A 24,570-nucleotide genomic window follows, 5' to 3' on the forward strand; every position below is an offset into this window, starting at 1 on the left:
GATTCTCAGGAGGGGAAGAAATGAGCTAAGACAGACTCCCATTCTCCAGCATAGAAAGTGTCCAGGTTATTCTTCTTACAGATGAGCCATCCTGACTGACTACAACAAGCTCCTGCTGTGGGTCCAGCTGCAGCTCTGACTCCATCAGACCCAGACTGAGCTCACAGCAGATCATTTACAGCAGCAGCTCTCCTCTTGTTTCACTCTTTGTGTATCTCTGGATCATTCCTTCTCCCTCAGGTCTCCTGGACCCCCTCAGGACCCCCTTTCTCCAGCCCTCTGCCTCCCAGCCAGCCCCACCCTTTTATTGCACTTGCCAATATTGGTCACAGCTGTGACCCACTGAGGGCAAGTCCTCTTCCTTGGCAATTAGTACAGCTGTCACTTATGGGGGCAAGGGTACCTGTAATCTCTTTTACCCTACAGAACACGAGCCCAAGAGTGGAAGCAGTCTGGATTCTCCTTCATCTACTTGTTTGGTTTTTCTAGTGCAGTGAACTCACCTTTTAAATGTTTGCTCTTGTGCCTGAAATTTGTGTGATTAAAACACGTTCCTGTCACCTCCCAGGGAGGGTTTTGGCTTTTCCTCTGCCCACTGATGTTGAATTTGCTCTGCCCAGGGCCCATGGGCACCTCAGGGGGAGAAGAGTGAAGGGTCCCTGTGGCCAGCCCTGACTCCCAGCCCTGAGCCTGAGCAGAGGCAGCAGAACATTTCTGCACCCAGGGACTCATTTGAAAGAAATGCTTGCCTTTTGCAGTGACTTTTCATCTGTGGTAGGACTCATCCAGCATGTAAAAAACAGCAGTCAAGTTACTGAAAATCATAAGTCTGACTTTAAAAATTATGCCTTTCAAGGTGTGCTTTGGTTATAATTTTATTTGCCCTCCAGTTTGAGTTTTTAAGTGCAAGATGGGTCATGTTGTTCACCTTTCCTCCACAAGATAATTTAATAATTATACTGAAAACTGAGAATATTTCATCACTGTTTGACTCCATGACTGGAGCTTTAAAATATGAAATGCTGAGAGACCTGCAGTGAAATGCTGAGAAGTTCTGACAATGTTTTAAAATGTTTATAATTCAAGGTCGTGGCCAGCCACAAGGATATTTGTACTGGTCTTGTAAGTCCTGGGAGTTGGTCTGGCAGTAAAAATATTTCTACATTTCTCTTCAGCTCCTTGAAAACCAGCAGCAGGACATTTTTTCTGTATGTGTATTGTTAAATTTGCACACACTTCTTGTTCTCTTTGGAGGGGATTTTAAGTACAGCTTCACACAGAATTGTGAGGTCCTGTGGCAGCATCTCCTGCTTTGAGTAGGGCTTCATAAATATTTGCAGAGGACCAGCAGGTAACCTCATCTTCCCTTCTGCCCAGATCAAGGGGAGTTTCAGGTCCTGGAGGAGGCACTGGGATAATGTTCCCAGCCTTGTGCAGTTATTTGGTGCCTCCCACAGGGGAATGACAGCAACTTAGATCTGTATTTTTTGATTATTTTTGTGTATCCTGTTGAAATAACTAAAATCCACCTTGACTTTGGAGTGTGTGACATGTTTCATGAACTCCACAGTGACACTGGGAGGAAAGGTGCTGCTCTGCCTGATGCAGGCTTTGTAAATGAGGTTTTGGGTCTGATTACAGAAACAGACACCACTGAGATGTGAAACCCTTGCTGCTGCACACAGGATCTTTCAGTAGTACCTGGCCCCTTTCTCAATCAGGAGGTGCCTCTGCTTAGGGAACATTTTTGACAAATCCCCAATAGCTCATAAAAGAACAGAAGATAAGGTTTTGGCCCGTTCCCTCTTGTGCAGACAATTTCCTTGGTGCTGCTAAGGGCAAAGCAAAGTCTGGGTGTGCAGAATCAGGAAGGCTCCTAGGAAATAACATCACACTGCTGCTCCCTGGTGAAAGGAGTTGTGCAGGTGGGGATGAAGTGGATGGAGGTGGGAGGTGTCACCTGCTGAGCTCTCTGTGTTCAGCCCCTCTGGCTGCCAAGTCATGAGTGGGAAGCACTGGCCAGTTGAGATTCCTGTAGCTGGGGCTTTAAAGGTGTTTTATCATCATCCATCAGGTTCTGGAAGTGCTGATCAGCAGGAGCTCAGTCACCTGAGAACAAACAGGGAATACTGGTCTGGGAAGATGCTTTCATGTGCTCAGCACTGTTAGAGAGGGGAATATTGAAACAGAAACTGCAGCTCCTCCTGGATACTTGTTGTTTTACCTTTGCATGTGTATTTCTTAAAACCTGGGATACAGCTCTCTTTGGAGAAGTAAGGAATTCAAAGGAAGCCAGCAGCCAAATGAGTACATTAGAATATGTCCAGGTGTGTGTTCTGATGGGGTGAAATATTCTTGTTTTGCTGGTGCCATAAATAAAGCATTTATAAGGGTGCTGATGCCTTGTGTCTCAATTGTCCTTTCCCAAACATTCCCCCTTTCCCAGCTATCCTGAAACACTCCCTAAGTCAGTAAATCAGAGAAACAGCACCCATTGATATCTGACACTTTGCCAGCAGAACAGGAAGGAAAACCAAGCAAACCAAGGGGTATCTTTAGCCACTGTCATGAACCTCAGAACTTCCTAAAAATTACACTTTTTGCTACTTGGTTGTGCAGCAGAAGTGAATTGACCCTGACTGTCTCTCTGTGCAATAATGACTTGTGTGGCAGCACATCAGGAGAAAACAGAGCCCAGATCTGAGGAAGGGGCTGGTCCCCTGTGTTCTGTCACCATTCCTGCCTGTGCTGCTCCATGTGCAGAGGGTTGGAGCTGGCTCTTTGTGGGAGCTGGGAAAGGAGGAGCTGTTGGCATGGTGTGAGTCTGGTCTAGTGGGGAGCTCACATGCAGACACATTTTGGGTGGCAGGAGATCTGTTCTAGCTGTGCACTGGGTCTGTTTGCAAGGGAAAATAAAATCATGCTATTTTTAGAGAACATATTTAATTACTGCTGGATTTACAATAAAACAAGTGTGTTGAAAGCTTTATATAATAGGAATACAAAAAGATACCAATCTCCATTCAGGAACAGAAAGGTTTGTCTTTTCCACTAACCATGCTCTCTCCTGTGGGCTTTCCATGACACAATGGGAGCTCTGGGTTGTATTGCCTGTTTGGTTACTGCAGGAACAATAAAGCAGAGCAGGCTTGAAGAGGTCACATAGCTTGGAGATCACTTAGGTTTGGCTTGGAGGACTTTCATAGTTAAATTGAGGATCCTGGACTGCCAGGAGAAAGGGGAATGGCTTCCCACTGCCAGAGGTCGGGGTTGGATGGGATACTGGGGAGAAGTTCTTTCCTGTGAGGGTGCTGAGACCCTGGCACAGGTGCCAGAGCAGCTGTGGCTCCCTTGATCCCTGGGGGTGCTGGAGGCCAGGGCTGGAGCAGCCTGGGACAGTGGAAGGTGTCCCTGTCTGTGGCAGGGTCCAGCACTGGGTGGTGTTTCAGCTCCCTCCCAGCCCCACCTGATCTGTGTTTATCATTTGTAAACTGCGGTTTATGAAATGTTTTTCCAAATAAGGGAAAATACTTTAAAAAAACCACCCCAATTTCTCACAGAGTTTGCAGAGGAGGTTTCAGTGAGCTCATTTGTCTCTGGGAAGGAAAACCCCAGGGAGGGAAGGAGCTGTGGCTGGGGCTGCCACATGGAATGGTCTCTGTGAGCTGCCAGGAGCAGAGGGACACACCGAGTCCATCCCTGGGGAGGCACAGCTGTGCTGGGCAGGGCAGGGCAGGGCAGGGCAGGACCTTCCCAAGCTGGGAGGGACCCGGCTCTGGGTCAGTCACACCTCTAATCATGGCCACAGGAAATCCCAGTGCTCCTTCAGCACAGCCAGGGGTGGCTACAGGCTCGTTCCTTCCCTGGTGGCAGGGTGTCTTCCCGAGTGTTCTGGCAGGGAGGGAGATGTGGGAGCCAGGAGCAGCTCACTCCCTGCTCCAGGACTCTGAGCACATCCCCACCAGAGTCCCTGCAGTGCTGCTGCCAGGCTGCCCTGTTCACTGAGGCTGCATTACATCTTGGAATTTTACTCCTTTGTTCACTTTATTTTCCCCATTCTCTCACAGCCTTCTCTTTTTGCCCAGTTGTTCATTATGCACTGAAAGGTCTCTGTTGCAGGTGTCAGCTCTGAAATGATCCTGGTTACTGAGCAGGGGGAAGAGGCTGGCAGGGCCCTGTTCAGTGCCCTTTCCCTGGGCACTGAGATTAGTGTGTGCTGCCTCCAGCAGGATCTCCTTGCTTTGGGAAGGGCCATAGCCCAGTCATTCATCACCCTGCTGCTCTGCACAAGTGCCAGTGCAATGGAAATGCTTTCATTTTCCACACAGCCTTTGGTGCTTGAGACAAATGCTTTCAAAAGCTGTTCCACACTTTCTTTTTTGGTTGTTTTTTTTTTTTTTCCCTTGTCAAAGTGACGAAGCTGCAAATCCCTTCATCACTTGCTCTAGCATATCACACCTGCAACCTTTTTGAATGCCTTTGAAATAGTGGACACTGCACTTCCACTGCTAGGTATTTAACCAAATCATTAAGGCTTTATCTGTCTATTTATTTGTTTTCCCAAGAGGGTATTTTATTACTGACAGCATGGCTCAGGACAATTGAAGGTTGCAGTGAAATATTCCAGTCTCTACTGTCAAGCAACTGGAATGAAGTATGACCTTAGTCACACTGAAAATGAACAGTTCAGGTACTTTATTCTTCCTTAGCCCTTCCCAGCAGCTCCTTCCCCCCCAGCACAGTGTTTTGGGAGCTCCTGGCAGGGGGAATGCTGTTCCTCAGCGTTTGTGTGCAAACAGGTTTTCAGCATGGGTTAAAAAAGTGTCCCTGATCATGTTTTATGGAGAAAAGGCTTTTATGGAGCACAGACAGCAGCAGGCACTCTTGGGTTTTATTCCAGGCTTCACTGACTAAGGCAATGCTGAGTCTTCTTGTGCATTATTTACACCATTTTTAAAGAAGGAGTAGCAAAAATAGCTGTTTTACAGGAACATTTTGACTTAATTGGGAAGAGGTGCACAGCTCAAATAGAAAAATTTATTCTCTTCCTGTTAGTCTTTTGAAAGAGGGTTGAAAGGTGGGTTATATTTTCAGCAGGATTGTCCTTGTTTATCCCAACCCTTCAAGTCCCTGAGCTTTGCCCCAGGTGCTGGGGGCCTGGGTGTTGACAGAGATGCAGGAGGATGATGCAGATGTTGTGATTATCCTTACTCTGGTTCCTGTTTTTAGCTGTACCTGGCTGTGATGCACCAGGCCTGGGTCCCTTTGGTCCCTCCCTGCCAGCTCTGACTCATGTTGTGTGTGCCAGCCATGAGGCCCCAGCTTTCCTTGCCTTGCAGGGGTTAATGTTCTCTGTAGTTTTCACAGCTGGGCTATCAGGGGCAGTGTGATGGCAAAGGACAATGTTTGGAGCATCATTCCTAGTGCCCTGACCTTTCAGCTGCCCTTTTCTGCCCTCCCCTCTGATTTTGTAGCTGCCTGCTGCAGCCAGCAGTTACCCTGAGTTATTCTGCTGCACAGAGGAGCTGTTGGCATCCTCTCCTCTTTTATTGGCCTGGAGCAGCAGCGTGGTGGCAGAGATGCAGAACTGATACAGTGGAAGCAGGCCAGGTGAGGTTCAAGGGCAGAGATAAGACAGGCTGCTTTTGAAGGGGCTGGGTTTGCCAGGGAGGAATGTTGGAAGGGAATTGCAGTTACCTGATCCATCTCCTGTCTCCTCCTGCCCTGCAGAGACATGAGCATCTGCTCAAATGTCACTGAGTGTCACCTGGCTCGGGCAGGCACACACCCAGGGCCGTGGGGTCTCTCTGGGCTCCAGACTGAAGGGACAGCACTGCTGCTGGGCTAATTTGGGAGGGTGGGGGATTAAATGTTGTTGAAAAGCTATTTGCATAAAGGTTTGCAAAGGAGAGTGTGAGTGAGTGTATGTCTGCCCAGCTTGTCTTGCTCATCCATCAGTTGGAGCATGTTATCTCTATTTAACAAATTACATTTAATCTTACCACTTCAGGAGGTGCTGCTGAGCCTCAACAGTCATGGCAGGGCCCTCCTGGAAAGTTCTGCAGGACAGGAGGTGGAATTTCCTGCTCAGGACAGCTGAGGAGGTGCAGGGATGCTCTGTCACCTTCTTGTCCTGACCATGTTCCTGGCCTGGCAGGCAGAGCTGACTCCTGCATTGCCACACTCCTGCTCTGTTCCTTGGCTGCTTTCTGTCTGCTCTGGGCTGTCCTGACTCCTGGCTGGGCTCTGGCTTCCTCTCACTGTGCTCACCAAGAGGAACACCTTGCAGCAAGCCTGGCAGGTCTGGGAGGCAGGGCTGAAGGCCAAGGAGCAGGGTTAAACCAAGGAGCAGGGGTTAAACCAAGGACAGGGGTTAAACCAAGGAGCAGGGGTTAAAGCCAAGGAGCAGGGTTAAACCAAGGAGCAGGGGTTAAACCAAGGACAGGGGTTAAACCAAGGACAGGGTTAAACCAAGGAGCAGGGGTTAAACCAAGGAGCAGGGTTAAAGCCAAGGAGCAGGGTTAAAGCCAAGGAGCAGGGTTAAACCAAGGACAGGGGTTAAACCAAGGACAGGGGTTAAAGCCAAGGAGCAGGGGTTAAACCAAGGACAGGGGTTAAACCAAGGAGCAGGGGTTAAACCAAGGAGCAGGGGTTAAAAGCCAAGGAGCAGGGTTAAAGCCAAGGACAGGGGTTAAACCAAGGACAGGGGTTAAACCAAGGACAGGGGTTAAACCAAGGAGCAGGGATTAAAGCCAAGGACAGGGGTTAAACCAAGGAGCAGGGGTTAAAGCCAAGGGTTAAAGCCAAGGAGAGGGGTTAAGGCCAAGGACAGGGGTTAAGGCCAAGGGTTAAAGCCAAGGACAGGGGTTAAGGCTAAGGACAGGGGTTAAGGCCAAGGGTTAAGGCCAAGGACAGGGGTTAAGGCCAAGGGTTAAAGCCAAGGACAGGGGTTAAAGCCAGGCTTTCCCTCTGCCTGCTGTCAGAATGCAGCAGCAGCAGAGACAGCTCCATGCAGAATTACAGCCTGGGAGCTCAGCTTCTGTCTCTGTATTACTTCACTTACTTTTTTTATGGTACCTGTCCTTCTTGAAAAGACTTGCCTATCAGCTGCTGTATTTTTTTAGTTTTTTTTTTCTTTTTCCTTCCTGCTGAGTCATTGCACAGCTTACCAGTCCTTTGTGAGCTTTGCTTTCTGGAGTCCTGACTTGGCTGCCACATGGCTTTCTGCTTTCCTCCTGCACCCAGTGTAGCAGCACTCCATCCAAGTGCTGCTCCCTCTGTGGTCAGGGTGAGTGAGGCACCTCCTGATGGCAGGATTTGTCCTCTTATTCCTGGCATTTTGGAATTGTTCATTTGCCTTGCACAGGCAGCTGGTGGATGCAGACATGTTCTCGTGGAGTTGAGGGACAGGAAACCTTGTCTGCTTTTGATTTTCCATGCATTGCACTGCTGGCATTGCTTAGGCAATTCAACACCTTCCATATTTTTCATCCCCTATAATGTACTAGAGAGGACCTCTGTTCTTTGAGTGTCTTTTCAGTCTTGACTAAGAATATACAGTTCATTGTTTCCATCTTTCTTTATACCTCCTTCCTTCTGCCTTTAAAATTGGGTTGGTATTTCAGAGACTTTCTTGTCCAGCCTGATATAAAATTCAAGAGGTTTCATAAGCTCACAAAATTTTGAAGCAGTGCAATTACAATGTTTTGTTTTAAAAGATTGCATTTTTTTCCCAGTTTTAAGATATCCTTGTTCTCAGTCACAGGTTGTTTCTGTAGCTCTTACATTTTGTTGTTCATAGTTTGCTTTTAAAATTAAAACACAAGTATGACATGTAATTTTTTTCCCTGAAGTGTTTTTGTTTCAGATGTTTTCCCTCCCCCAGTTAATTAGAAATAACAACAACCAACAAAACTATTCTTTTTTCCTGATCTCAGGCATTCCCAGGGGATTAGGGTGATGTTGCATGATGAGCTCTGAATCCGCCTCCATGCCTGGGGATGCAGCTCCACATTGGCAAAGCAAAGATGAATGTCCAGGTATCAGTCAGTGGGAAGGGACCCAGCTGAGCTCAGGGCTGCAGGTGCTGCTCTCTGCAGCCACTTCAGTCACCCTGGGCAGTGTTTGTGTGGAGTGTTTGCTCTCTCTTGTCTTTTGCTCTTCTTTGAAAGAGTTCATAAAGTAAAGAGTGAAAAGAAGCTGTTGCATGCACTCTCCCTGCTCAGAGGCACAGGTACCAAGGGCAGAGCTCCAGTCCTGAGCCTTCTTGAGAGAGGCTTCTCACATTCCTGGTGAGAGTGCCCTGCTGGCCTGGGGCTGGGCTGGCTCCTGTCCCTGCCCCAGCAGGGTGGGATCCCCAGTACAGGAGGGTATTGTTCTCCCTGAGCCTCCAGTCTTCTTCCTCCAGGCCCTGAGAAGGTGTTTGATATTTCCTTGTCTAATGGACTGGGAAACTGAAATTATTTCCTGCTTTAGGGCCAATCTTCCACTAAAACACTGGGCAATTTAGTTTTCAGTTACTTTGGTTTTTGGAAAGTGAATGGAGATACTCTCTTTACTCACCTCCTTGCATTAATGTTTCGTGGTCTCCTGACATATCCAAGTACAGCTTTTAGCATAACTGGAGTCAGTGTTTTTTATCAGAAGTCCATATAATGCAGGTTACACCTGGAGTTTTAGTGTTAAGCTCCTCTGAGCAGCTTTAGAGTTAAGGTTTGGATTTATGATGTACCATCTCTCAGTCACCCCTCCAAAAAGAAAAATCCATCTGAACTAGACTGAAGGCTTGGCTAATTGTTCTTTCTGTATTCATCTATGAGGCATCAGGAAGCAAGCAGCAGGGTTTGCACTGGGAGCAGCCCAGAGTGCCAGGCTGGGTCCCACTCTGCCTGTGGCTGTCCAGGGAAGGGGCAGCAGTGGCTGCAGCTGGGCCCTGGAGAGCCAGGCAAGGGAGAGGGAGCAGCTCTTTGCTGCTCACTGGGGCTGTTATATTCACTGGAAATGCTAATTAGCAGCTGTAAATTATTCCAAAAGCCAAAGTAAGTGTGGTAAATGTGTTTCTGGTTGTTAAAGACTTCATCAGTGCTGGGTGTGTTGTCACTGCAGGGGGATGTGCTGTGAGACTCTGCAGCAGTCTGTGCCCCTGGAGGTCTGCAGCTCTCTGGCACTGCTTCTCCTTGGCTCCCCTGTGTCCTTCACCCCTCCCACCTCCATCTTCCCATTCCCTGCAGCAGGGGTGGCAGTGGGTCTGTCCCAGAGCTCTTGGAGCCCAGGGAATCATGAATGGTTTGGATTCACTTAATTACAGGGTGCCTTTGCACATTCCCTGCCCCTGTGACCCCCCCTGCTTAAATCTGTCCCTGCTGATGCCTTGCTGCAGTTGGAGGCCTCCATTTAATTCCATTTAGCTGGTCAGGAGCTATCCAGTAGGAATGATGATAGTGAAATATATAAGTAGTTATTTCTGGATAGAGAAAGGACTGAGCAGCCTTCTGTTTGCTTTTGATACCACTGAAGTCCAGTGGTAATAGGAGGGTAGGAGGAGGGCTGTTGGGAATGTGATGCAAGGACCACCCATCATTTAAGGCTATTTATTTAAGTCAGAGTATCTGGAGCTACTCTCTATTTATTTGCTTATGCTGATGAGGAAGGTTTCCCTGCTCAGCTGTCTGACTGGGCAAGTTCTGAGTGTTGTTTCATGTTATGAACAGTTGTCATTTAGCAGTGTGTGAGGCTGATTGTAGCTGAGGAGGTGATGGCTCTTGATCATTCCATGTGCTGAAAACATTGTTTTTCCAGGATGTGCTTCTCTGAGGGAGAACTAATTGGCTGTGGCTTTGCATTGGCACTGAGCTACAAACCCAGATGAGCCCAGATGCACCTCCCTGGGTTGGGTTTGGGTCACTCTGTACAATTTGGTGTCCTGTGATGTGTGTGGCATTGGATCAGCTGCGAGCAGCTGGGGTTTGTTCCTGCTCTGTGCAGGTGAGTTTGAAGGGTCCAGCAAGGGCAGAGCAGCAGTGAGAAGGGCTGGCTGGGAGAAAGCTTGGCCTTGCTGAGACAGACAGAAGGAGGGGATTGCAGAGGAAGGGCAGGGAACAGCTCCTTGCTGAGAGCTTAGTGAGAGGCCCTGTTGGTGTAGTGGGACTGGGAAGGGCCCAGGGCAGGACATCCCCTGCCCAGAGGAGCCTTTGATGTGCCCATTGAGATCCTGGGCAGAGCAGGAAGGCAGGAGCAGCATCTTTCCCTGCCTCCATTCTGTGCTCCAGCCTTAGAGCTGCTTGTAGCAGTTTATTCATGGTAAATAAGAGGTTCATGCCCTTTTCCCTACAGGTATTTTTTAAAATACTTCTATACTTGTTCCTGAGTCAAACAAATGAAATCCAAGCCAGGGCTCAGTCATTCTGATTGTTCAGTGATTTCCCAATTCTTTTTCTCATCCTGGGCAAAGTGATGAGAGAACTCTATTCCAGAGGAATTTTTTTATTGACTGTCACTGTGTTCTTATGAAAAAAAATGCTGAGCACCTACTAAAATAACATCTTTTATGTGTTGCCAAATAAAAGAGTGGGTTTGTTCAGTAATACGTATGCAAAAGCATGAGGATTCTGTGATTAATTTTATGAAGGTTTTTTACTAGGAACATGTCTCTGAGCTTGTAAAAGCTGAATATTCCAAGAACTTATTCTTTTCATAAAGTGCTTAAAGAAATGCCAGTTGTGCAAAACCTGAGTGCAGATTCTTGCAGCCCAGTTGCACAAAGCTCTTAGTTCCATGTTCCAGCCCCTTCCAGAACATGCAGAGCATCTCTCTATACTCACTGAGGTACTTGGAGATGCCTGTTATAAACTGAGACATAAAACACAACCAGATGAGACAAGAGGCTGCCAAAACTGTGGTGGAAGGGTAGGAAAAAAGAAGGTGAGTCTCTTACCATTTGCTGCTTTCAGATTAAGAGATTTACTGATGGTGGTTTGGGGTTGATTTTGCTGTTTACTGAGCTGTGGTTGGAGGAAAGGAGACAATCAGAGAGTTTGTTTTATAGCACAGTGTTGCTTCTCCTCTTCCATCCTTCCTCCTTTCCTCAGTGGGTGAAGTGTTGTTTGGTACCTTGGACGGTGCCCAGAGTTGCCAGGGTCCTGCTGGGGCAGCCTGTGGCTGTGTGAGAGCACAGGCAGTGCCCTCAAGCTCTGGAATCACAAAATCCTGGCCTGCTTTGAGTGGAAATGGACCTGAAGGCTCATCCAGGTCAACCCCTGCCATGGCAGGGACACCTTCCCCTGTCCCAGCTGCTCCCAGCCCTGTCCAGCCTGGCCTTGGGCACTGCTCTGGGCACCTGTGCCAGTACAGACCTCAAAGAAAAGAACTCCTTCCCAATAAATAACCTACATTATCCCTTTTCAGTTTAAAGCCATGTTACCCCGGGCTTGGGGGCTGTTTTTGTGCAGTGAGGGTGAGGAGGGGCTGGGAGATGCTCAGTGTTGGGGACACCAAGAAGTCTGTTTGCAATAAAAAGGTGATGCCCAAGATGAGAGAGGCTGATGTGGTACCTGAAGATGCCGTTTTTGCTAAAATGAGAACTGACCTGCCCAGGCTTGCCTTCTCTCTACAGGTTTTAAATTCCAGGTAATCTGGTCTTCAGTGCAACTTTTCTTTGAATGCTCAGAAAAGGTGGTTTAAATGTAAATTATGAAACAAGATTTTGGATGTCTGAAACCAGAGTAAAGCCCTTGAGCAAAGGTAATTGTCTGGCTGTATTTGAGCTGATATTTAAGCATGTCCAGAGAGCTGGAGCAGGGCAGGAAACCAATATGTTAATTAATCTCTGCAGTGCCATTGGCCTTGTGTGCCTCCCTCTGCACAGGAACATACACAGCACAGGGTTGTCATGTCCACTCTGGCATTTTAAAAATTCATCAAGTGATAATGCTGATTGCAAAAATATCTGTATTTAAAACTTACTATATTTAATTTTTAAACAGTTTTTCTAACTTAATATAGTCTTCATCTAAGAAGAGAAGTTAATACAAAAAACAAAACAAACAACCAAAAATACCCACGTGTTTTTTTCCTTCCTTAGAGAAAGAGATTTCAGGCAGCTGAGAATCTCATTTCACAGGTGGAGATGCACATCAAATGGAAAGGGATTATTTTCTTTAAAAAAATACTTTTGTTTGGGTTTGAAAGACAGGTGTCTGCTGGGGAAGGCAGGACCCTCCCTTGGATTGGAGAATGTAAACCCCCTCCCTGTGAATTCTTATAATTTTGAAATTAAGGGGCTTTCAGGCAAAGATATGAGGATAGGAATAACAGTTTGAGAGGAATGATGGGTTTGTCTTTATGAACAAGCTGCTGGTGGATAAGACCAGCACTGAGAGATAAAAGAAACAATGAAGGATTTCACTGATTGATGAATGGAAAAAGAGATTTGCCTTTAGAAACTGTAGGTTTGCTGATAAATGAAATTGGAGATTGAAAGATGAAAAAAGCAATAGGGAAAAATCATGAATTCTGTAAGAATTAAAAATTAAAAGAGAGGGTTATACATTAAAGGGGAATCTCATGTGTCAGGTGTTTGGGAAGTCTGTGCCTCTCAACTGCCTCAGCCCAAGGGGAAAGAGGGAGGGAAATAGGCTGGGAAAATTTGGATAAAAGGAGGCTGTGTCCTCCAAAAACTGGAGATCCCCGGGGAATGCCCCTGGCCTCTCCCTTTATTGGAATAAAGTAGAATAAAAGGGACTCCTCTAGCTCCTCTGGGGACTCCTCTGTCTCCTTTTGGGACATAAACCCCTGGTGTTTGTGGATTAATTTTCCTGAGTTCTTTACTGGTATGTATAACAAGGCAAACAAAACAATTATGGAATTAATAACAGACCCAGGAACCCTGTGGCAGCTGAGACAGGAGGGGTGGAGGAGAGGCTCCAGTGGGACCCAGTGCCCTGCAGGACTCTGGGGAGCTCCTGAGGGCAGGAATGGGCAGAGATGCCAGGCAGGTGGAGGAGGTGGGTCAGAAACTGGCAGGGCAGGGCTGAGGGGCTGTGGGGCTGGGATGGGGCTCAGGGTTCCCTGTGCTATGGATACACACTGTGGGACTGGCTTTTCCCAAATACTAGTGTGGATACAATATGTGTGGAGTTGAAATAGTTTTTAAGATCTGGTTTTCTGTAGTAAGTGAGCTGCCTGCTTGTTGGGTACCACCTGCTGCTGATACACCAGCTGCCAGCACCCACCCTCTGTGGGAATTAAAGACCACAGCCCAAGTTAAGGCTAATAAGAAAAATAAATTAAAACCACAGCCAAGAGACATGCATGCTCTAAAAAGGCAGACTCGAGGAGTGGCCATGTAAAACAGTTCCTGAAATATAAAAAATAGAAAAGTTTGGAAGTGCTTAGTAAGTCTGTGAATGTGCAACAGGCTGATGGACTTAAGGGGTGTCTCCAAAACAGCAGGTGTGCTTTTGGCTGGAGCACCCAGCCAATACAACCTTCTGCTTTATTGTTCATCTCCTACTCTCTTTTATTAAACCTTTTAAAGTCTACCAAGAATGTAAACCTCATTTTTCATGTCGGGAACACAAGCAGATGGGGACAGGTCCCTCTTTAGTGAGGGAGGGGTTAACAAGGTCCTGGGTCAGTGGCTGCTCTCAGGAGCTGAGGCTCACCCCACAGAAGGAGAAGGAGAAGGAGAAGGAGAAGGAGAAGGAGAAGGAGAAGGAGAAGGAGAAGGAGAAGGAGAAGGAGAAGGAGAAGGAGAAGGAGAAGGAGAAGGAGAAGGAGAAGGAGAAGGAGAAGGAGAAGGAGAAAGGAGAAGGAGAAGGAGAAGAAGAAGAAGAAAAAGAAAAAGAAGGAGAAGAAAGAGAAGAAGAAGAAGAAGGAGAAGAAGAAGAAGAAGAAGAAGAAGAAGAAGAAGAAGAAGAAGAAGAAGAAGAAGAAGAAGAAGAAGAAGAAGAAGAAGAAGAAGAAGAAGAAGAAGAGAAGAAGAAGAAGGAGAAGAAGAAGGAGAAGAAGAAGAAGAAAAAGAAGAAGAAAAAGAAGGAGAAGAAGAAGAAGAAGAAGAAGAAGGAGAAGCAGAAGAAGGAGAAGCAGAAGAAGGAGAAGAAGGAGAAGAAGGAGAAGAAGAAGAAGAAGAAGAAGAAGAAGAAGCAGAAGGAGAAGAAGAAGAAGAAGAAGAAGAAGAAGAAGAAGAAGAAGAAGAAGAAGGAGAAGAAGCAGAAGCAGAAGAAGAAGAAGGAGAAGAAGGAGAAGAAGAAGGCGAAGAAGGAGAATGAAGAAGAAGCAGAAGAAGGAGAAGAAGGAGAAGAAGAAGAAGAAGAAGAAGAAGCAGAAGAAGAAGAAGAAGGAGAAGAAGCAAAAGAAGAAGAAGAAGCAGAAGAAGAAGAAGAAGAAGCAGAAGAAGAAGAAGAAGCAGAAGGAGAAGCAGAAGCAGAAGAAGCAGAAGAAGAAGAAGAAGCAGAAGGAGAAGCAGAATCAGCTCCGGGCTGGGTTTTGGCGAATTCCTTTTGCTAAGAACAGCAGCTGTGAGCATCCTCTGAAGCCACAGAGGAGAGGCTGCAGTGTCTCCTTTTACCTGGCCCAGCCAAACCTTTGTTTTCTCAAGTCCCCATAAGTGCCAGCAGTCAGTGTCTCCCAGCAACTCCTGGGAACAATTCTGTAGGTAAGAAGGAACTAACAAAAAGAAGCTTAACCCTCAGGAATAGAAACCCCAGAGCTAAGAGTTTGTGGTGGTTTGAGGTGTCCAGTTGCCTTCTTAGCTGAGTGACAGTAATTGGTGTTGGGGATCCCATGAGACCTTCCACCACCCTGTTGCATTCGTGATCTCAGGCTCCCTGGGCATAGCTGTGCCATAAATTTGGAATCTGAACACTGGGAAACCCAGAACATTTGATACTTAAAGTATTTTAAAACTACTTTTGTGGCTGTAACTAAGATGTTTAATTTTTGGAAGCCATCACAGCCAGTAAAATGGGAATAATGTTTCATTGCTGATCCTGCTCAGACCTCTTTTCCTGTAGTTCAGATATTCCAGTCTCCTTTATGTGTGCCCATGGGTAGATCTGCCAGGGCAGCCTGCATTCCATGAGAAGGGCAGGTCAGCTGAAGAGCTGCACAGCACAGTGAGCTGGTTTGAATTCTTTGACTTGTGCTGCCCACAGTTCAGTTGTGAGACCCGGACTGAGACCTGCTGAGCTCAGCTCAGGACCAGGCAATAAATAAATAAATGCATCCTGAGTAGCCCTGGAGCACCCAGAGTGCAGAGAAATCCAGTTTACTCTGTGCTGATATTTGAATGACATTTCATTCCAGTGATCTTTAGATGTAATGTACTGTTACTCTTCAGATTTTGTTGGTGCAGTGCCTTCCCAAATAATTGAATTTTGGCTCTCCGATGATGAACTTGCATCAAAAGTAGCAATTACAGCTTTCAGTGTTGTCCAATCAATCACAGCAAGCCTTTAGTTGTGCCAGGTTCTCACTCTGTGGCCAAGGATTAAACACAATCCATTTAGCATTTGTTTATTTAGGAGGAAGGCTTGGAGATGCCTTTGCTAGGCTTTTCCAGCTTTGTGTGTTGTGTGATCGTGGAGTCAGGCTCCAGAAATCTGGTTTTATACAATACAGATGGACATAATGTAATCAGGGAGGTGTTGACAAAGCTGATTTGAAACATGTGAAATTAAATCCTCATCAGGTCAGCACTGTCAGCCTGCAATTCCCATGTCTTCTTTCATTTTTCCTGGGGCTCATGAGCTATCTCTGCTTTCCATATTGTGTGATTATTTTATTCCTTTCCACTGTATTAGTTTTAATTTCATGGACATAGAATTTACTTGGAAAATTGGGCTGAGAGGGCTGTGTGCATTTTGGTGTGTTCCCCATCTCCCTGATGTAATTTCCCAATTTTTGTGTGTGTTTGTGGTGGAAATCTAAGGTCAGAAGCAAAGATGTATCAGGGTTTCTCACATGATCCCAACTTCTTGCCCAAGTATGTATAAACTTTGGGTGAAATCTCAGTTCTTGTTTTTTCTTCCTTTCCTGGTGGCAATGGGCAGGTGATGAGATGTGAAAATTGGCTTAATTCCCCTGTCATATATTGTATACAATATATTGTATATTGACACCCACAGTACTTTGTGTCTTGACTGACTTACTTTAATCCCTCTGAAGCAGAGTGTTCCAAGTATTTCTCTGTTGGCTCCCTGCTGGATCACAGGTTTCCAAGCTGTGATTGAGAGTAATGGGATTAAAACTCTCCTTGTTACATTTGGAAGGCTGGGGGATGCAGGCCAGGATGTGTTGTTTTTGCCTTTTGTGCAAATTATTTGAGCAAAACAAACAGGAGATTTTATCAGATAATGTGTGAAGCTCATTGGGTTGGTGTCAGCACAGGCCTTAATTAAATTGTACCTTTGGAGTAAAACTTGTATCTTGGAGTTCTGTGGAGCTCTAAATCCTCTTGAACTGTTGGTTCTGTAGGGCAGAGCTGTGCTTTTCCATCGGGGCACAACAGCAGTGTGCTACAAATAAAAAATAAATAAATAAAAACCCGAATAAATCAGTTCTCCTTGGCTCCCAGCTAGAGGTCAGGAAGAAAAGTCCCTTGTGGAGGGAGAAGCTGCAGTGCCTGATGTCCCCAGGGAGGAGATCATACCTGGCATTTACCCTGATGGGTCTGTGGGCTGGGCCAGGCAGAGTTGGCTCTGACAGGAGCCTGGCAGGGCTCTCCTTGTCCCCTCCTGTCCTGCCATGACATTTGTGTCACTCTGCTGGGGCACTGGCGTGTGCCAAGGACCACTCACTCCTGTAGGGCTCTCACAATGGTTCAAGAGTTCTGCTATTAACTTCAGGAGCTCTTTCCACAAACCCCCTTTTTTGTGATTCTTCCTCTCTTACGCAAAAAGAAATGTGAAAATATATTGGATTTGTGGATGTGGGACTCCTTCAAAGCCACAGGGGAGGTTCTAGTCTAGTGACAGGTGTATTTAAAATTTACAGTATTACAAACAAGCAGTAACTGTGGAGTTCAGTGACATCAAGCTGGATATTCATCTGTTTAATACAAAGTTTGTAAAGTTTACTTACTGGAAATCACCCTGCAGATCTGTAGGTGTTTGCTGGCCTGTGACACAACTCAGTGTGAGCAGGCAGGGCTTGATGCTTGATGAGGTGCCAGAGGGTTTTAATTCCTGGTATGGCACAGAAATGCCATAAGTGATGGGAGCAGCTAATTGGATTTGAGGAGGTGAAGAAAGACACGAGATGTTTTCTTTTTTTACAGTTGTGTCATGTACAAATGTACTGGTTCTAACTAAATTAATCAACTTGACCTACCAGAGAGCTTCAAAGGGTGGGTGTGAAAGTGGGCTGGGCCTTTTGTGAAATGTCCTGTAAACATTTGTTCCAGTACATTTGGTTCTCAATTTACAATGAAGAAGGGTTCATTCATCTGCAGAGGAATTGCCTAATGGCCTCTGTACACCAGAACTTTTATTAATATAACAGTGTCACATTTCATTGCAAGGGCAGAGGATTGCTGAGAGCTTGAGGAAGTGGCATTTTAAATAAAATTCTCTTTCTATTCTAATGGCCAGGATTAAATTTCATAGTGCCTTCTCACCCATTTACATCTGCCCCAAATGTATTTACCCAAGTGGAGCCATTCTAGAGCAGCTCCTTTAGCTGGTGTGCCCTTCAGTGTTCTCAAGATCCTGACAGTTTGTGTGAGTGCTCCTGGGATGGGAGGCATTCTCCTCTCCTGTGGAAAAGAATCCATGGCACAAACAAGATAATTTGTCTTGTTGCAGCTTGACATGTGCAGTGAATCAGACATATGCATGTTGTTCTATTTATTTATTATATAAATTCAAATAATATCAAATATACTTAATGCACATGCATATAACAATGTGTGGATGTGATTACACCTCGAGATAATATTCCAGGCTTGTCTCAGGATGGGGCCAGGGTGTTCCTGTGCCTGGGGCAGGAGAGCTCCTTCCCCAGCTATGGCTCTAAGGTCCTACATGCCTGGAGGAAACACTGGAAAAGGCAGAGTGTGCTCAGAAGCTGCTTTTCTTCCTGCTTCCCCCTTTTCTGCCCCTGCTCCTCTCCCTGTTTCATTGCTGCAAGTTCACAAAGTTATTTTCTTTCATCCATGCCACTGATGGCAGGAAAAAGCCAGCAGCCTTAATCCACAAAGGACTAATATTACCTGCAGCATCTTCAGCCTTCCTTGCTCTGTCTCAGATGGCATGGAATTAAATAGTGCCATTAAATATTAATAAGGGTGCACAGATGGTTATCAAGTGCTGATAATTGTGTCAGAGAGAAAATCTTCAGTATCATTTCCAATATTTCTGTGATGTTGTGACCAAGTTTGAATTTCCCTCAGCAGTAGAATATTCCAAGTCTGGCAAAAGCTCAGAGAATTGAATTTTAAAGGCTCAATTTTGCATGTGGAGCTTTTCCAATTTGTAGTAAAAGTCCAGAACACCTTCACAGGAATAGTAATGGGACTGCATTTTGGGATCACAGTGGGAAGGGCTTGTGAAGAGTTTATTGTGGAAGTTTTATAGACATGGATTAAAGAAATAATGTGAGTAGATAGATTGGAGTGTGGTAAAAAGAGCTGTGATGTCCATGTTGATCAGTGTGAGAGTACAAACCCTGAATATGTGCCTGATTCCCAGGATTATTTAAAACAGGACATGCTCTCCTCTTCAGCTGCTCTGGCCACTGCAGCCAGCACATTTCAGAGAAGCTGCAGGAGCTGCCAGGAGCCTGGAATCTGTGTGCTGAATCCATTTGCTGATAAAGATGGACAGGCAGTCCCATTACTTTCAAGTCTTTAAACTGAGGAAGCACTTGGATAAGCTGATTGCTTTAACTGCTGGGGAAGGTGGGTCTTGATCACATCACCCTTCCTTCCACTCCATCCCCTCAGGGAATTAGACTCAGCTGCTGTGGGATAATTTATCTGGAATCTTTTTATTCAGCTGCAGTATGGTCAAACCCCAACCTTAGAAATGCTCAGGAAAACTGTATTGAGCCTTTTTCAAAATCATGACATTGATTTTAATAGTTGAGGGTTTTTTGTTTTTTGTTTTTTTTTTTTTTTTGTTTTGTTTGCTTGTTTGTTTGTGTCTTGTTTCTGAGTTGCACTACTTGGTTTCCTCTGCTTTAAATTAAGTGGGAAACTTCTCTTTTGGTGGAGATGGGGCTGTGAGGCCACTTCCTCCTCTCAGTGTTCAGAGGAGAATTGAAACAGCAAATTTTTAGTCTTTCAACCCCCAGACTCTCTTAAACATCTGCAAAGGTGAGGCTCTCCTTTCTGAGCTGACATTGCACCTCTGTTCTAAACCATGGCATTTTCATGCAGATTTATTTCTCTGCAGCTTTCCCCAGGTAGGTGCATTTTCTCCCTCCTGAGGATATTGGGTGATGTTTAGGGTGAGAATGACACACAGACCCTGTGAGCAGCATTTCCCTGGGGCATTGTGACTTTTGATTTTGAGGCTCATTTTCTCTGGGAATGGGTTTTTTCTTGGAGCAGAAATATGATCACAAAGCTGGGGGTGAATTTATACAGGCTGTAATTCTTAACCCAGCCATGCCATTAACTGCAGTGTTAATTACTTCATCCTTAACCCTCTTGGAGAGAACAAAGCTGAGTGAAATGATCTGGCCCAGTGCCAACAGCATGTTGGGCTTTCAGAACTTCACATCTTGGATCTGAAGCAGAGGATTTTTATTAACTGGCTTTCACCAGGCATGGTTCAGTCAGTGCAGAAATCAGGAGGGTTAGGAGCCAGCCCTTTTACCCCTCCCTTTGCACTGCTGGTTATCCAAATGCTTATCATAAATACAGAAGGGAACAAAAGCCTGCCTGAGTATCCTGTTTAATGAAACTGGAATGGGTGATACCAGACTTTGAACAAGCCTACATCATAATCTCTGCAAAGACACATTTATACAAACAAAGTGAAAAAAATACTTATCTACAGAGTGCTGCCCTGTGGAGGGGCTGAGAAGCTTTTATGAATTCTTTCTCAGTTTTCATTTTGGGCCTCTGATCTCTGTGCAGGCTTGGAATAACCTTCTCAGGGTTATTCTCATTTGGAAGATGGCTCCTTACCTGAAAAAAGTTTTATCAGGGTGATTTGAGGTGCTCACTCTTCAGATGGGATCAGGAAGGGATGAGAGCTGATGGATCAGACCTTGGGGTGTGGACTCAGACTAAGATTTGCAAACTCTTATTCCCCTTTCAGGCAAAACCTCCTGAAAGGAGGAGGAATCTAATTTATATTTCTGTTACAAACGTGTGTTTCTCTTGCTGTTTGCCTGGGCAATAGGAACTGTTTTTGTGAACTGGACTGGAAATCACTCCTCTGCATTTTTCTGTGTTGTGAGACTTGCAAATTATGCAGTGATTAAACAAAATTATCCACTGATTGGTTAGGAAGTGCAGATTTCTCTCCACCAGATTTAAACTCTTGTCCTGCTTGTATAATGAGGAAGTGGGAGAAACTCAGGAGTCTGTGGGATTTCTGGGTTTGTAAAATCATTTTATGTTGTCACATAGCTGAGCACTGTAACAGACTGTGAATTGTCACTGAATGTCCAACCTCTGTCCTCCTTTGCAGAATGATGAAGTCCTCTGTGCACCCAGAAGAGGATGACTTTGTTCCAGAGCTGCAGAGGAGCATCCATCCCAGGGAGAGGCCAGACTGGGAGGAGACACTCAGTGCCATGGTAACACACCTGGGCTGCATCCTCCCTTCCCACTGTCCCTGCTGAGCTCTCTGCCCCTCATTCCATTCCCACTCCCTGAGTTCCAGCTTTGTCAGTGGGTTGCACAATGCTCTGAACAAGGCCAAGCTGCTTTCCTTCCTCTGGCAGTTTGTCAAGGAGAGGGAAGGAGCTCTCACAATGTTCTGCCCTATTAATATGTGCCCCAAAGCAGGTCTCATCACCAATTAAAAGGTCCAGAATGTCACAACGATTTTCAGTCTGCATTAACCTCTTTTTCAGCAAGACTTCTGAGCATGAAGGGAGCTTCTTGTAAAAACGTGCTCTTTGAAGCATGCAGCATTGTGAAGGAATGCAATTTTAGCAGAATGCTGGCTAAGTCTGCATAAATAAAACCTCAGCCTGAGAGCAGACCTGCCAGAGGGAGCAGGGCAGCACACACAGGGGTGCTGGTCTCATCTCAGAGAAGGCACTCAGGGGGGCACTGGGCCACAGACAGCTGCACTGCCTTAATGTACATGGGGGATTTTACAGCCACAGCTGCTCTGGGCACCCTGTGCCAGGGCCTCACCCCCTCACAGGGAAGAACTCTCCATGGAATGCTGCCCTCAGCAGTCCTGTACAGGGACAAGGCCTGTTTGAGCCCCTTCAGGCCCTGGCAGGGCTGTGACTCTCCCTGGAGCTTTCTCTCTCCAGGTGAGCACCCCCAGCTCTCCCAGCCTGTCAGCTTTGCACTTTGCACTTGGTGGATGTTTTTTTCCTCGTGTGGCTGTGTGCTCTCTCCACCCTGGCACAGCTGGGAGCACTGTCTGTCCCACCAGTGCTGCTCAGGCAGCAGCTCCAGCTCTGCTCCCAGCTCAGAGCTCCCACAGCCTGCAGTGTCTGGGAGTCCCTGACACCCTGCTGCTGCCTGTGACCTCCAGGAGTTCTCAGAGCTGGCAGGCTGTATTCAGTGTCTCACCCATGGCACAGGTTTCCTGGCACACCTCATGTGCTGTTTTTGTCTCCTGGTTGATTTGCAGTGAGGGAATGTTCACCTGCTTGAGGCCTTTGTGCCCATTGACACTGCTCAGTGTTTGTTTTATCCTGCATCGTGCTCCTCTCACTGCCCAGTTAAATCACATTTTGGAACGTGCCCTCTTGCATGGCTCTGAGCCAGCAATGCCAGAATGGGCTGATCCAGTGTAGAAGAGATTTAGAGGATGATAGACAGGGAAATTCCCAGCTGGGATTGCACAGTGACTTGGTGTGATGAAGGACAGCAAAGCTGCTGAATCTGTATTTAGGGTGGCTGGATTTGTGATCAGTGTTGGTTTTAGATGTGAATATTTGCAGGACCTTGTTCAGTACTGACACTGGTCTCTGTTCAGCCAGCATATCTTCAATATTCTGCCTTTTCCCTGCTCATATGAAGCCTTAGATTTCTTCCCTCACTCTGTTCCTTCACTCTGCTTTTTTAGCAGCCTCTGCTTCAGCCTTGTCCCAGAGATTGCACTTCCCATGGTATGTGACTGTCTCAGAGTGCCACAGTACATCTAATTTTTAGTTAGTGGTCACTGAAGATGCAGATTTTAGATTTAGTTGCTGCTTGAAGCCCCAGCCCCCAGGGAATGGAGGATACAGGGCTGGAGAAGTTGTTCCCTCCATTGGTTCCCCTGGCAGCTGCTGGAGCTCTGATGGGCACCAGGCTTTGTCACCTCTCTTGAATTTCACCTTCTGCCAGATGAGCAAAGGCTGAGAAAGGGAGAGTCCTGCCATTGGTCTCCTGAACTTTGCCTTGGCACATGCTTTTATTAAGAAAAGTCAATTTATGATTCACAGTTACATGAAGAAATCATCCCTACTCTTCCTCCCCACTTTTATCCATTGTGTTTTTCAAAGGGCTTATTATTAATTTATATAAGTGCTTTGTTTCCAGAGCTCTTTTTTAGCAAGAAATAAACTGAAGGTCTTCCTAAATATGTGGAGGTTGAATGTCCTCCTATACTGTAAATATAAGGAGACAGAAACTCTTATTTTTAATGTTTCTGTCATTTCTCATTTAATCTGGGCACCTGAGTAGCTTCAGTCCTTGGTTTGATCCAACTTCTTTTGTCTTCTTTAGTTTATTATTTATATTTTCCTCTGCTTTTTAACACTGTTTGTTTTATGTTTGTGGTTTAGCAGGAGTCCAAGTGATTCTGTGATGGAGATTTGGTTTGTTTGGGGGGAAATCCCAGACCTGTGAAATGGTTTGGGTTGGAAGAGGCTTTAAAGCTCACCCAGTTCCACCCCCCTGCCCTGGGCAGGGGCACCTTCCACTGTGCCAGGCTCCAAGCCCTGTCCAGCCTGGCCATGGACAGTCCCAGGGCTGGGACATCTCCTGCTCAGTATTTCTGGTGCAGTTCTGTCCTGGGTGAGCTCCAGGCTGCAGTTCAGGGCTGGGACATCTCCTGCTCAGTATTTCTGGTGCAGTTCTGTCCTGTGTGAGCTCCAGGCTGCAGCTCAGGGCTGGGACATCTCCTGCTCAGTATTTCTGCTGCATGTCCTGTAGCTGAGCTCCAGGCTGCAGTTCAGGGCTGGGACATCTCCTGCTCAGTGTTTCTGCTGCAGTTCTGTCCTGTGGCTGAGCTCCAGGCTGCAGTTCAGGGCTGGGACATCTCCTGCTCAGTGTTTCTGCTGCAGTTCTGTCCTGGGTGAGCTCCAGACTGCAGTTCAGGGCTGGGACATCTCCTGCTCAGTGTTTCTGCTGCAGTTCCTGTGGCTGAGCTCCAGGCTGCAGTTCCAGGGCTGGGACATCTCCTGCTCAGTGTTTCTGCTGCAGTTCTGTCCTGTGTGAGCTGCAGGCTGCAGTCCCAGGGCTGGGACATCTCCTGCTCAGTATTTCTGCTGCAGTTCTGTCCTGGGTGAGCTCCAGGCTGCAGTCCCAGGGCTGGGACATCTCCTGCTCAGTGTTTCTGCTGCAGTTCTGTCCTGTGTGAGCTCCAGGCTGCAGTTCAGGGCTGGGACATCTCCTGCTCAGTGTTTCTGCTGCAGTTCTGTCCTGTGTGAGCTGCAGGCTGCAGTCCCAGGGCTGGGACATCTCCTGCTCAGTATTTCTGCTGCAGTTCTGTCCTGGGTGAGCTCCAGGCTGCAGTCCCAGGGCTGGGACATCTCCTGCTCAGTGTTTCTGCTGCAGTTCCTGTGTGAGCTCCAGGCTGCAGTTCCAGGGCTGGGACATCTCCTGCTCAGTGTTTCTGCTGCAGTTCTGTCCTGTAGCTGAGCTCCAGGCTGCAGGAGAGCTGGCCCTGCTGGGCAGAGTTCCCAGGAGCTGGGTGATGAGGCAGCTGCCTGTGTGCCCCTCCAGCATTGCTGTATTTTGTATTCCCCCCGACTCATGCTCTGTATTTTTAGAATTTGGATGTATTAGACACATTTTTTCTGGCTGTCTCAGCCCCTGATTCCCACTGTGCTGCACCTGCTGAGTAACCTTCATCCATCCTGGGATTTCTGCCTCTGCTCTGCTTCAGAAAATCTAGTTGATCATATTGACTTTCTTCACAGAGCACTTCTGAATTCTGGGTCTGCAAAGCCTGTGTGAGCCAAGGAAAATTGCAGTTTATGGATTTTCTAACATTTCTCCAAGACAGTAATGTTATTTTCAAGGAAAGGGTTATCTTTTCCTTGTCAGGCCCTTGTGAATGCTCTATTTCTGAGTTACAAGAAATGAAGTTGTGAAAAGCCTTTATATAATATTTCTCACATGAGCCTACAAAACAGCTGTCCTCAGCCTGCATTAACTTTAGCATAAATTGGTATTTGTGCTTAATATTACATTTAGCATATGTTGGTGACCTTCTGAGCCAC

At 46.5% G+C, this 24,570-nt stretch overlaps 1 protein-coding gene across 1 annotated transcript in view; it reads left to right on the top strand.

Moving 5' to 3' along the window:
- The window catches only part of ARHGAP32 (Rho GTPase activating protein 32), a 233,726-nt gene that overhangs the window by 73,522 nt on the left and 135,634 nt on the right, over positions 1 to 24,570 (top strand). Inside the window, exon 2 of the mRNA XM_056509588.1 lies at positions 20,640 to 20,748. Within this exon, the coding sequence (XP_056365563.1) occupies positions 20,641 to 20,748 (108 nt within the window). The 5' untranslated portion in view covers position 20,640. The remainder of the gene's footprint in view (positions 1 to 20,639; positions 20,749 to 24,570) is intronic.

Source organism: Oenanthe melanoleuca, chromosome 24 (genome assembly GCF_029582105.1).
Source record: "Oenanthe melanoleuca isolate GR-GAL-2019-014 chromosome 24, OMel1.0, whole genome shotgun sequence".
Lineage (NCBI taxonomy): Eukaryota > Metazoa > Chordata > Aves > Passeriformes > Muscicapidae > Oenanthe > Oenanthe melanoleuca.